The 13982-nt window shown below is 44.1% G+C and overlaps 1 protein-coding gene across 1 annotated transcript in view; it reads left to right on the top strand.

Annotated features, from left to right (window-relative positions):
• EML4 (EMAP like 4) overlaps nucleotides 1-13982 on the top strand; it is an 80136-nt gene that overhangs the window by 14293 nt on the left and 51861 nt on the right. Inside the window, exons 2-3 of the mRNA XM_080615587.1 lie at nucleotides 3978-4160; nucleotides 11962-12091. Of these exons, the coding sequence (XP_080471713.1) occupies nucleotides 3978-4160; nucleotides 11962-12091 (313 nt within the window). The remainder of the gene's footprint in view (nucleotides 1-3977; nucleotides 4161-11961; nucleotides 12092-13982) is intronic.

Raw genomic sequence — 13982 nt, 5'->3', positions numbered from 1 at the left:
GCCATGAGGATGCTCCGGGACTGCAGCACCTCCTGTATGGAGACAGGCTGAGAACATTGGGGCTGTTCAGCCTGGAGAAGAGAAGCTGCGTGGAGACCTCAGAGCAGCTTCCAGTGTCTGAAGGGGGCTACAAGGATGCTGGAGAGGGACTCTTCATCAGGGACTGCAGCGATAGGACAAGGGGTGATGGGTTCAAACTGAAAGAGGGCAAGTTCAGGTTAGATCTAAGGCAGAAGCTCTTCCCTGTGAGGGTGCTGAGGCGCTGGCACAGGGTGCCCAGAGAAGCTGTGGCTGCCCCATCCCTGGCAGTGTTCAAGGCCAGGTTGGACACAGGGGCTTGGAGCAAGCTGCTCTAGTGGAAGGTGTCCCTGCCTGTGGCAGGGGTTGGAGCTGGATGAGCTTTAAGGTCCTTTCCAACCCAAACCAGGCTGGGATTCTATAAAAGTGCCAAATTGTGCAAATACACACTCCCTGAGCACATGGACAGATCACAGTCGTAGTGACAAGGGGTTCTTTTGGGTCAGTTGTCTCCTGACATTTTCAAGGCCAATCTTTATACCAGTCCAAGTCGTTTTTATTGCTTTTCTGTAATAAAAGACTCCTGCCACTCTGGAGAAAAGAGAGAACCATGTGGGTCCCTTCGCAGGCAGAGGTTTAAAAATACCTGTGGTTTGTGTGGCTTTATTGGATCAAATGTAGGATTTTCCACCCTGTGGTTGAAATTTCCATCCGCTGGAGTTTGTAGGATTTGTTTTTCTGAAATGTTGCTTATGTCTCACATGGAGCCCTTCAGTTTAGTCGGGACTGGGAGGAACTGAGTCAGAGACGGGATAATGGATGCTCTGGAAGTGGTGCGGGGCCCCAGAATAGATGGTTCAGTGGTAAGAACTGCAGCCAGTTTCTTCTAGTCAGTGAGTGATGAAAGGTGATCCTGCTCAAATGCTGTTACGCTCACGTGCCTGGTTGGTGACATGTGAGGGGTGATGTGTGGGCTGGGAGGTCTGTTAAGTACCATCGCTATGGACAGGATACCCCTATTGAAGCTCCTGGTGAAAGCCTAAGGGATGGTTAAAACTGCTGCTTTAGTCAATCTGCCAGGAGTGGTTTGAGGAGTCGCACACAGCAGAATGCATCTATTTAATGCTGTTCACTGGCTGTGAAAAATGAACCCTGTTTTTAGGGTCATCCAGATGTCTCAGGAGTACTGAATACTGAAACAAGGCAAGTTCAGGTTAGATCTTAGGCAGAAGCTCTTCCCTGTGAGGGTGCTGAGGCGCTGGCACAGGGTGCCCAGAGAAGCTGTGGCTGCCCCATCCCTGGCAGTGTTCAAGGCCAGGTTGGACACAGGGGCTTGGAGCAAGCTACTCTGGTGGAAGGTCTTGTTTTGAAGCTGACAGTACCATACGTGTATGCTTAGCATGTTTCTGCTGTCATTTGAGTACCAATGCTCTTACCATAAACCACTCTTTAAGGCCTTAGGATCCCCATCTGTGTGGTTGCCTCCTCATTACTACCAGCAAGCACTGCAGATGGTGCATTTATCGCAGTGGATCTTGTTCCCAGCAGGTCTCTTGTAGGTCATGGGCAGCTTTGGAAATGTGACCAGCAAATCAGAAATGATGCTATTTGTTTATTGTAAAAATAACCAGGTAACTGAAAAGGTCTTTTTAAAGTGAATGGCTGATCAGTAGTCACCTGCACTGACAAAGTTCTTGCTGTATTCCCTTAACTTGTTTCCCTCTTTACCTAAATAAATCTCCCTGTCATGCAGTAAACTGAGAGTAGCTCATGGAAGGCCTGGATAGATACAAGACGGCGTGAAGGAAAGACCAGATGTGAAGCAGAAGTCCATCTCCTCCCTTGCTCTTCTCCCACTTCTAAATGAGTGACTGACTTTGTACTTGCATAAGAGGTCGTTCCCCTCTGAGGAGGGAAGGGTATGCCCTCGAAGGAAGCTTTGTGTTTAAACTGTTTAGGAGCAGGTCTTTAAAGAAGTCTGGAAGGGATTTGGAAAGCTTCTGTGAAAAAAGTGGAGTTCTGCGTAGTGCAGGTTTGTGAAAAGGATCTCCAGGGTTCAAAGTCTCGTAGGATCAATGAGTTTGGACAAGACCTTTAAGCTCATCCAGTCCAACTGTTGCCCAGCACTGCCAAGGCTGTCAGATGAGTTATAAAGATTTAATGTTATAATAGTTGCAAAAGAACTGTCCTTGTTTTCTGCAGCATCCATTTTAACTGGTCCAATGGGTATGTTCAAAGGCTCATATTGTAAGGATACCAAAGTATGAATTATATGGCACTTCTTACATTCCATTTACTTCCCTGAAGGAAAAGGTTTCCTTCATCAATTAACGTACCTTTACCTTAGTTCCTTTTTATATGCTCCATCAGTACTTGTACTTGTCAGAACTTGTACTACCTCCTTAGAATTCATACGCAAAACTGCTTTCTTGTGGCAGTTGTTTTGTCAATGAAATCTCAGCTGTCCCTTTCGGTTCAATGATAACTGTGAATACATTGCGCTGCTCATATCGGGGGGTTTACTAATCCCTTTTGCTAGCATTGTGAAAACATGACTGTGGCTTTTCATTTTGGTCGGTTCAGTTCTTGGTCCTTGAGTAGTGAGCGTCGTGTTTTACCTGGATGGAAGGTGGCATTAAACTCCTTAATCTCGTTCGTATTTAATTCACTGGAGGGGTTTTGGCTCAGTGTTTCTTTTACTTAACATCTGTTTAAGAGTGCCCTTATGCAAGTATGTCTATGATTAAGGCTTTTTTAAGTGAAAAATGGAGTTTTAGGATTGTTGCTTATATTAACTTCTTTCCCCCACCCCTTGGTAGTTCTTCATAAGATCAGTGAGCTTAAAGTTTAGCTTGTATATGATCACAGTAATAATACCAGCTATTTACCCTTCAGTTTAAATTCCCTGGCTGTCTGTATTTCATAGAACATGAGCTCACATTGTCTGTATGAGGATAATACACGTAAATTTTGTAAACCTGCAATAGAAAGTTCCTTCCTGAGTATTTAGCAAGCCTTAAATGAGTCTGGGGGAGGAATTCAGTCCCTTGTGATTGAGCAACATAGTCTTTTATGAGGCTTTTTTAATGGTTGGCCTGGAACTTATTGGAACAGGCAAATAAAAAGGATCTGTTCTGTGTTGTTTTGGCTTGGCAGAAATAATGCAAAGAACTGTCAAAGGCAAAGAGTATGCAGAAGCTGTAATTTCCCTTTTACCACTGAAGAACAGAGTTGGCTGGATTGTGTCTCCAATCTAACCTAGCTCTGTGTGGCCAAACAGATTTCTGGAACCTTTCTGTAGCCTGTTTATTTGCTGTTCACTTCAGGCCAAGTGTTCTAAGGTCATGGGGCTTCTGGCACGTCCAGGGTGGTGATGTGAAAAAAGCTAAAGAGAAGAACTTGATGTTAAGAACTCTGAATCCAGACCACTGAAACTGAGGTTGCCACTTGATGCAATCAGGTCATGGCTAGCAGTACTTGTGTGGTCAAGCTGTGGCTTTATATAGTTATTTAACTTTACAACTTGCTTTAATATTAAGCCATCATAGTGAAAATTCTTCAACAGATCCCACAGAATATATAGTGAAACTTCACCACAGTTAGACATTTTTAGTTCATTCACTTGGCTATTGAAATAAGCTTAATCCTGGTCTTCCTTCTGACGGTAAGCACTATTTTAACAGAAAGCACATGGCCTTTTGTGACTGTAATAGAGCCATGCTCCTTAAGCCTTCTGTCTTAGCCAGTGATTAATAATGTTTTTGTCTTGAAGCATTAATTTGATGAGTTTAACTTAATACCCATTCCTTCTTTGCCTGAACATGTTTGTTTGAACACCTTCAGTATTGCAGAATGATGGGACACACACATACTCATGCAGCACATCAAGTTTTTGGTGGCTTGTCGTTTAGAACACGTCAGTTAAATGCCTCTTTCTACTCTGTTTTCCTTCTGTACAGATGACAGCATCTCAGCTGCGAGCACATCTGATGTCCAGGACCGCCTTTCAGCCCTGGAGCTGAGAGTACAGCAACAAGAAGATGAAATCACTGTGCTCAAGGCAGCGCTGGCTGATGTGCTGAGGCGTCTCGCTATCTCTGAAGATCATGTAGCTTCTGTGAGAAAATCAGCACCAAGCAAAGGTAAGCCCGTATTTGGTGAATTCTTTATAGGGTTAGAATGTTGTCGCTTAGAATGTTCTCTGTTGGTCACTTTTTTTTTCCCTTTTCTGTCTCATTTGCAAAGGTAAGTACGTTTTGAGCTGAAGGACTTGGGGTTTTTAGAGTGGCTTCATAGTATGTGGCTCTGATCTCTGAAATGGCCAATGGATCTCTGAAATACTGCGTTAATCTGACTGTTTGCTAACGTGTTTGCTTGACACCTCTGAACATTTACCTTCCTTCTTGTTGAAAGATTCCTGGGTTAATTTAAATGGTGAAAGGCTTTACAGCTGCAGCCTTTAGTCTGCCGCAGGGGGTATGGGGCTTATGGGCACTTCTGAGTCTCAACTTTGACTTCACGTAGAAGTTACTCAGTTGAAGGGGCACGTTAGAGCCTATATTTCCCTCTGCTCCTAAATGAAAAACAAAACAAATAGCCCAGAACACATTGCTACCAAATGAGGAAGCTTTCTGACTATAGTTAATTTTTGTTCATCTGCTGTTCATCATCACCAGTAGGTTCCTTGGAAGAAGTAGCCCTGTAGCTACTCAGCAATATCTCTTTTGCTTAGTGGCTAGCGAGTTGTACATTGCAACTTGGAAATATATAGGGTTGTTTGAAAGTAAAGAAACCAGATGATTAAATAGAAGGCTAGGTCATATTTCAGATAATTCACAGTTGTAATTCACCATAAGTGCTTGTATATCCCGACCAAGTCATGCAGCGTGGAGTTCTCTGGGCTCGATCCCTACCTTCAGCCTCAAAAAACACCCATGCCACCACCAGCAGTGTATCACTGAACACATCAAAGCCTGTGCTTGTCTGGGTGGCTGCGTTGTGCAGGCTGAAAATGCAAGGGATGGAAATGCTGGAAGTTTGAATTATCTTAGATGTGGCAGAGAGATCAGATTCCTTAATGCAGTGTTTCTGCAGTCTCTCTGCCAGATGGAAGGAAGTGATGCTTGGGCTCTGAATCCTGCCATTCTCTCTTGCTGGCTAAATGGTAGACTGTTGTCATCCTTGCTTATAAATGCAGCTTTTATCTACTCAAGATGCAGTTCCAGTCTCATCAAGATTGAGACTTACTTCTCGAACTCGGTGTAAAATAGAGCTCTAGTAAGGATTGCGACTAAATCATTCTTTGCTGTTTGCTGTCCATTATGACAAGAGGAAGATATCCAAGTGGAAAACTCTGGACAAAATATGTGTAGCATAGGACCCTGTTCTTCCCATTTAAACGCAGAAGAGCTGGGATATGCACACGTGGCTAAAGACCTTTGGCTTGGAGCTGTCTAGTACCCAGCAAAATCCATGCACCAGCAGAGGAAACTTGGTGTCTTCTGCAGAATGCCTTGGAGCTATATGCTCCCTGGGACTCCGGGGGTCTTTGGCCATACCAGGTTCTCCAGGTGGATTTATTCAGTGAATATTTACTGCAATAAATATTACTGCAAAAAATAAATAATACAGCAATTATTTACTGGGGAGAGGAATATCTAAGTATCTTCAGCTTTGGGCTATTACATCTCTACCAGTTAATGACAATAACATGTAACTGTGGGGAAAGAGATGGCGACAGGCTCAGAGATGTACACATATGAGCTAATGTATTGAACTTCAATGAGTTCTAACTAATTAGCACTGTATCTAAATTGTGGTGGATGTGTCCCCATTGTGTTCAGTTATCCAACAGGCAACACATTAACTTCACTGTTAATAAGATACTAACTCATTAATAATGAAATCAGCTCCATGTAGTTGGTATAAAGATGTCACAAAGGAAAATGTTTCACAGTCACTGCACAACTCTGAAATGAGACTTGATGAAGAAGTTCGAGGTGAACATTGATTTAAACATCGATATACTAATGAACATTTCAAATCGAGCTGGCACATAGCTTTTTGAGATACCTTAGGTTCTACTTTAGATTTCTGTTGTTTTATGTTCCTTCAGTAGAGAAAGAACTGTTGAAATGTTTTGACAAGGGGGAGGGATTCTCTTCACCAGTGAGCAGGGTTGGCAGGAGAGCTGAGTTGTCAGGCAAAAATAATACTCAAGGAAGTAGTTGCTACTTTGAAGTAACGTACAGGTACATAACAGGCTCTTACTGGTCACGTCATGGTTGCTGCAAAGGTAATTGTATTCCTCCCAAACTCTTTTTGACGTTCGTGATCCTGTTAAGAATCTGCATTACAACGATTGCAGGTTCCTGGTAAATACTATAGGCAGGTTTTCTTAAGAGAAAGAACTGCTGAGGCTTTGGTTCACAGCAGTATTTGTCTCTCCAGCAGCCCTTAAATACCTGCTGACAGAAATAAGGAGTAAAGAGAAAAGATGTGGCTGTCTCTGAATACTGAAGATGTTTCATTTGAAGGATGGCAACACAGTGAGATAGATACTTCCGAAATATCCTGAGCTTACAGGAAATATAGTACCAGAAAAAGCCATCTTGAATCTTCCCATTGACCAGAAGAGTTTTAGTTGGAGTAAGAGGCAATATCTAACCCAGTTTGGACTAGTCTTTCCTACTTGCTACTGAAAAGGGTTTTCTGAAACCTCTTTTGTTTCTTGTTGCCACTCCAGCAGGGTCTTTGAAGAGAGCTTTTCCATAAGCTAAAAACAAGGGTTGTGAACAGAGCAGGAGTTGTGCTGAAAGGGACAAATCCCCACCATTTGTCCACTCATTTTTCTCATTCAGTTTATGGCTCAACTTAGTGCAAAAAGAGATCTCTTCATCCTTCGTGTTAGTTTGTCTGCATTGCATATCTGGTGAGCTCATTCTGTTCTGAGTTTACTTATCCCTTTAGTTTAGAATAGATTGGCACAGCTACAGGTGAAGATAACTTGTTTGCATTATCCTTGTAGTCTGGGTTTGTGTTTTCTCCTATATTTCTGCCGCATGCTTATTTTGAGCTTAGTCATGTCTTCAGTGGAAAAACTCACATGGGCATGGGTAGATTTCTGTTCAAACCCATGGGCTGTCAGGCAGGAGGTTACTACCTCTGATGTTGTCTCTGTAGCCCTGTCTCAGAAGCAAGCTGCTCTGCATTGCAAGGAGAGGTGTTTTGCAAACTGTATGAGATATAAAGGGTGAGATTTTTTAGCCACTTCGGTGCCTCCTTAGTAAAGCATGAAGTGGAGATACTCTGTGAGGGAAATACCTTTAGTAGGGATTGCAACAGAATTGACACTTGTCTGTTATTGCATAGTGGAAAGCAGACTGGGAGTGTTCATATGTGGCTTGTTTCCCTGTTTAGTATTTCTCAAAGCAAGGTCATCCTAAAGGGAGAAAATCTTTTCAAACTAAAAAGGCCACAGTGGTACTTCTCCATCTCTGCGCACAGTTGAGGAGAAACTACACAAAGGAGAAACTAACAGGACCTGGGGACTGGAAATGTGGAAGAGCTTGGTTAGGATATGGGTTCGCAGCAGCTACAGCGTTGGGGGAGTTGTAGTGTGTGGGGTTGGGTTGGTTTGATCTCTTTTTCCTTTCTCTCTTTCTTTTCTTTAATAGATGGCTTGGTAAGAAGTTTTTCTCTGTTGGGAAGGTCTTTGCTTTTGGCTGCTCTGTGCTCGTGTTGCCACACGTCTCTGTTCTTGCTGCATGATTGATGCTGTTAACGCTCACAAAAAGTTCCAAACCCAAAGATTGCCTGGACCCAGAGGACAGGAAAGCATAAAGCAGTCTGGTACTTGTGGCTGCCAGCAAGATAGATTGGGTCATAGCTGGTGCCTGGAAAACCTATTGCAGTCTTCCAGGGTGTCAAGATGTGTGTAACAGGAGAATCCATCCCTCAGGCTCTGGGTGTGGAGGCAAGTTCATGGCACACAATAGCAGCAGTGAAGTGTTTCAGACTAATGATATCTATCACTGGGGCATGAGCTTGTGCCTGAAGAAGTGCCCATCGACCTAAAGCACCTCTGATGTCTGCCTGTAGAGAAGCAGAGTTCATGTCCTTTTTCTGGACCTGGAAGTGATGAGGAGCCTTGTCCCAGGTTAAACCTTTGGAGGAACATTCCCCATTGCTTGGACAAGAATAGATACCAAATAACCCATACACAAATGCAGCTCACGGAGGGAAACTGAAGCAGTGGGTGGCAGTTTCCGGAGAGGCTGCCTCAGCGTGCAGGCTGGCAGACCAAGAGGCAGTTTAGTTAAAGCAGTTATGTTGGGGATGGGCAAAACCAGCTCTGTACTGAAGCGGAGTGTGTTTTTATAACGGGAATCTGGAGAGTTTTCCTTTCCTGCTCCCTTCTCTCTTGGGAAATAGCGTAAAAATCCTAAGTAGTGTTTTGCATCAAACTCCATCTTACTGCGTTAATGGAAGCACAGCACTTCAGGTGTCATGTTCATTGCAGGGGTTTCATTTCACTACCATTAAGTCATTTGGGTTTGTATTAACAAGAATTGACTTCAGTTTCATTGATGCAAGCTTCATCAATGAAAGCATGAAATGGACTTCCGCTTGTGGTGTTGGTCAGCATGCTGTTGTGCAGAATTGCTCTAATAACTCTGCACATGGTTAGGTTGTCTAAGCAGGAAATACAAGGGTAGAGAGGAAAATGCTTATGTTTAGAGGCAGGGTATAGGCTCTTATCCGTGGTATTAAAACTAACCTCACTGTTGTTTTTATGTTTCATTGCACGCAGAGTGTGGCATAGCTCGTCTGTGACCGACCAGGATTTGGTTCTGCAGCGTGAGAAAGCCTGATGTGTGTCTGACATGCGAGAGAAGTCTGCCCGTGCAGTTTGTCCTAGATACTGATGTTTTGCTCTGGGTCCAGATGTTTCAGTTACTTGTCCAAGTGTTAGATTCAGGAGTTATGTGTAATTTATGAGTCACTTTGGTTCAGAAACCTTCATCTCCACCTCAGTTTTGCATGCCACGTGTTGAAATGAGGAAGTACTCTGCAGGCTGAGATCAACATCTGCTTTACTGAAAACCAAATAACCCCAAACCTGCTGCACGCATCCTTTATCGTTCTCGCATTCCTCGTTGTGTGGAGCAGTGCACGTTCCTGCCACGAGCATGCAGGGATGTAGGGTCTTACCCATAATCTGCTTTGTCCGTGGATGTAAAGCAGGAACTGATACTTGTCAAAACTAGTAGGGGGCTTTATGCTAGATGTTGTCAGTGAAGAAAATAGCGGTGTTCCTTGCTTGACAAAACTGAGCAGTTTGTTCCCCATCTTATTAACTTCTCCTAGCGTGTCTGTAGCGTTGTTGTTCTTTACACTCCCCACTGAATGCTTTCCCCACTGTACTGGGAGCTACGGCTACTGTGTCTGCTGATCTGTGTTTCTGGAAAGCTGTGCTAGTGCTGGTTGGAGAGGCATTGATCTCTTATGGTGAGCAGACGGAGATGTTAAGGTCATCCACAGTTCAGGAGTGAATCATAGGCATTGATATTATGCATCTCCACAAAGGAGATGGTTTCTTCTGTCACTGAAAAGAAGCTTATTTATAGGCTTCTAATACTAAAAGTGTTTTTTAAGCTTATGCACTTTTTGTTCTTGCATCTGAGTTACACAGAAGGTAAAAATCACTTCAGCTTTCAAGGTTTTGTATGGTATCTTAATTTTTAAAGTAAAGTCTGTGTTCCAAATGTGCATGTTACAAATAAAAGGATCTCGAAGTACCAGCGGTTGGAAGGGATGGTGCTGGGTTGGTTTATGCAGAATTTAGGAAGAATCATTGCAGTCTTTCTGTATTTAAGTGGCAGGCTGAGAACACTGGGGCTCTTCAGCCTGGAGAAGAGAAGCTGCGGGGAGACCTCAGAGCAGCTTCCAGTGTCTGAAGGGGGCTACAAGGATGCTGGAGAGGGACTCTTCATCAGGGACTGCAGCGATAGGACAAGGGGTGATGGGTTCAAACTGAAAGAGGGCAAGTTCAGGTTAGATCTAAGGCAGAAGCTCTTCCCTGTGAGGGTGCTGAGGCGCTGGCACAGGGTGCCCAGAGAAGCTGTGGCTGCCCCATCCCTGGCAGTGTTCAAGGCCAGGTTGGACACAGGGGCTTGGAGCAACCTGCTCTAGTGGAAGGTGTCCCTGCCCGTGGCAGGGGTTGGAACTGGATGCTCTTAAGGCCCTTTCCAGCCCAGACCAGTCTGGGATTCTACCTGTGGGGTTCTTTTTCTTTAGGGTTCCTTTATTCTCATTTCTGCCTGGCATATTCCACATGCTCCTTTTGGCTTTCCTTTCAGATGTGGTCACATGCTGCTTGGTGCATTTGAAGTACTGTAGGTTAGTGCAGGTCAGCCTGGTTCTGCCTTCATCACATGGTACTGAAATCTAATATGCCCTTAATGGGTGCATCTCGTATGTAAAGTGATTGCTTAAAGTAAGAATTAATTTACCTGTCAGCCTGCCTGGTCGAGTGTGATGTGATAAATGGACCAAATGCTGGTGTTCAAATGACGCATCAGTGTGAGTTTGTTCTCTGTGTGCAGAGCAGTCAGTTCTCCCCTGCTGGTTTTTTACTGCTCACTTTAATGTTCAATGTGTGGCCTCATGCCTTATCTGTGTCACACTGTTCCAAGCCTGCCATGAACACAGACCTGTTACTTCCCTCTCTCTCCTGTCCTTTGTACTTTTTGCTGTAGTCAGTGACTGGACATCATGACCTCATGAGACGCTGTAACAACTTGTTGTTTGTTAAATGGGGATGTGGCACGGAGATGGGCTCTAAAGTGACTGTTGATTTTTGAATGCTTAATGTGAGATTAGCCCAGGAATTTCTTCAGGGGATGTAATCCTTTGGAGGGGAAAAGCATAAGTTTAGCCCCCAAGGGGTGGAGGGCGCAAAGCTCTTTTCTGAGTAAGACCTTAGGAATAAGACAGGCACGCAAAAAAAGGCTAGACACAGCGGGAAAGGGTGAAATGTCAGGTTGAAGTGCCTTGTATTTCCCGGATGGGCTGGGGCAGAGGCAGGTCTGGGAGCCAATTGCCAGACGAGCATTCAGCTCTTTAAATAGAAGAGCCTTGGCTCCCCCTGTCTTCCTTGCAGTCCCCTCCCACATTCACTGCATAGTTTCAAACTTCTGCAATGAGTGAAGTGGGCATCTGACAGACAACAGCCTTCTTCACATACACAGCCTTGATTCATCCCCCAAGGGAGTCTGTCATGAAACTGCATGTGGCAGATGTTCCACGGAGTGAACTGTGTCAGCAGCTTTATACCGTAGTTCTGTATCGACCTGTGCCATGGGGCGATACCTTTTTAAGGTGGAAGGGGCATCTGAAAAGCTTGATTTTTGAATCCTTAGGATCACAACCCTTAAATAACTTACTAATGCTTTAAGTACAGAGAGGGCTTCTGCCTGCAACTGCCTTCCTCTTCAGTAAAGAGAAAACAAACAAAGCAAGAAACCTCATGTGGTGTTGTCTGAGCTGTGATGGGTTTGAACAGAGTTGGAATAACCAGATCTGCTGTCCCACAGCTACTGGAGCTATCCAACTTCCCAAGGCTAGCCATAGTCTATAATCTGTGGATCACAACTGGAAAGAGATGTGCTACATCACTGCATTGAAGTACTTTTTAGCAGCATGGCAGTAAAGATACCCCTATCAAAATGGATTCTTGCCTTTCTTAGTATCCTAGCTCTCCTATTTCCAGGTGAAGGATTTCATGAGCATGTGTCACTGGATGTAGGCTACATAGCTGTCCTGAATGCTGGGGCTGCTGCCATTGTGATATTGGGTCCACATCTGAAAGCTTTTGGTTTTTCAGATGCTTCCTTGGATACAGCTGTAAAGCCTTGTGTTCTTCACTCTTTTCTTCCCTAGGTCAGCCAAGCCTCCGAGAAGCGATCTCCATGTCCTGTATAACCAATGGGAGTACAGGAAGCAGGAAAACAAGCCACAGTTCATCTGTTTCTGTTGCCAGAAAAGAAACTCTTTCGTCTGCTGCAAAAAGGTACTGGCTTGTTCTTAACACTTAAATCGTTGTCTTTAAACAGAGTAAGAGTTTGAGTTTTGCCTCTGCATGACCCTCAAGTCTGGTAAGGCACAAATTACACTTTGGATTTGTACCATGTTCTCAGGCAGCTTACAGCAGGGTTCTAAAAAGAATTCCTAACTGGAGAGTATTTCTGTAGGGCCCGGTATCCAAAATGCACAAGGGACAGAACAGGCAAAGGTATTTCCAATGCAAACGGAACAGTTTTGCTTCTGGTATTCATCTGCATCTTTATTCTTTTATCCAGGAAATGAAAGGAGAAAACTGACTTTGTTGTCTGCAGGGTAAATAGTAGGCAATAGCAAAAGAGCTGTGAAACAACAGTGAATTGTGTTAAGGTAAAAGTTTACCACTTTGTATAGACATCTTAACCCAAAATATGGCTAGTTAAGCTTTCTGAAGGATATCTTTATTGGGTCGCAAATGTGTAGAAATAACAGTGTTTGGGTTAATAACCAAACAATAGCCTTTTTCCCCCCCATGTCATGTTTTCAATTGCACGTAGTAAACACGGTGTTTGTATAACTGCTTTCTTCTGCGGGTCTGTTAGATAGTGAGTATGTGCCTTCTTTAATCAGGAGGTTTTGCACTTATTCGTACTTGCTGGGAAGAGCAGGCTGCCAGATGTAGCCACAGGGCAGAGAATACTCTAATGTGGAACTGTGGTGAATTATGGGAACAAATTCTTGGCCTCTGTAGAGTACTCTGGTAACTCCAGTGGCTGATTTATCTTCTAGTGTGGATGTAAATACTGTGCTATACAACAAGACAGGCAAGTGATATACTTCAGGGAATAAAAACGCTGCATGCAAATAGAAACTGCATGAGGGCAAGTCAGAAGAAGCTTTAGTGCCCTTTGGAATTTGGAAAGCAAGGGTAATGCCTTGCTCTTCACTCTTTGCTGTGTCACGTTGCATATCTTTCTCTTTATTGACTCTTTCTGTTTACTTTTCAGCAATAAATCAGGAAGTGGTCACTGTGTGTCTGTGTTGTTGGTGTGACAGGCACGGGGACAAAAGACATTCCTGCGAAAGGGATTCCTTAGTTAGCACTTTTCCATTAATCTTAGCCCTGTGGCTTGTGGCTCTTGGCACTTTGATGAGAGCCAGTCCAGTTCCCGTGGTGTTCAGCTTGCCTTTGTGCTGAATCACCTTGATTCATTGGCTGCTCAACACTTAACTACAGAAGAAAAGCAGAGTGGAGTGGCCAGCATCCCTTTCATCTGAGTTACGGTCTCTAAAAGGAGACCTGCACAGGCCAAATGAGGTAAACCTTAACACGCAGAGGGCAGCTCTCCCTGAGTCCCCAAATAACTGTCCAGGGCATGTTTTGGTGCTTCCAGTGAAGCTGAAGATACATGACTCCCTTCTTCTTCTCTTCTTTCAGGAAGGTCTAAATCTCTAGTTCCAGCAGTTCCTTTCACTCTCCTGTCTTTGTACATCCTTCCATGGAAATTTTTGCTGTTTGGGAGAAAATAGACTTGCCCTTTTGTACAATTACCAGGTCAAGAAAGGTGAAAGAAAATGCCTCATCTCAGGCTTTGTGCATGTGGGGTTTTAGTAGCAGCACAACTGTCCAGTACCAGATAGTGTTCCTGGTAGAAATGGAGGTGAATGCCAGGAGCAGTCTCCTTCCCTTAACGAAGTTAGGGTGAAAGTGCCTATTTCTAACATTTGTCACAGTGAAGAGGAGGGAGGCCAAAGGAGAGGATCAGCTGGTCGTGGGATGCTGCAAAATTAAGACAGGTAGTAATTGCTCCCAACTCCTCACATGTAGACTGAAGAAATCCCTCATGCGGCTGGGGTTTGGAAAGAGCTTTTGGATGCATTAAATGGTTGCTTCCCAGAAC

The sequence above is a fragment of the Psittacula echo genome, assembly GCF_963264785.1.
Source record: "Psittacula echo genome assembly, chromosome: 4".
NCBI classification, from domain to species: Eukaryota; Metazoa; Chordata; class Aves; order Psittaciformes; family Psittacidae; genus Psittacula; species Psittacula echo.
The sequence above is the reverse complement of the archived record's forward strand: the minus strand, read 5'-3'. Positions and strand labels throughout refer to the sequence as shown.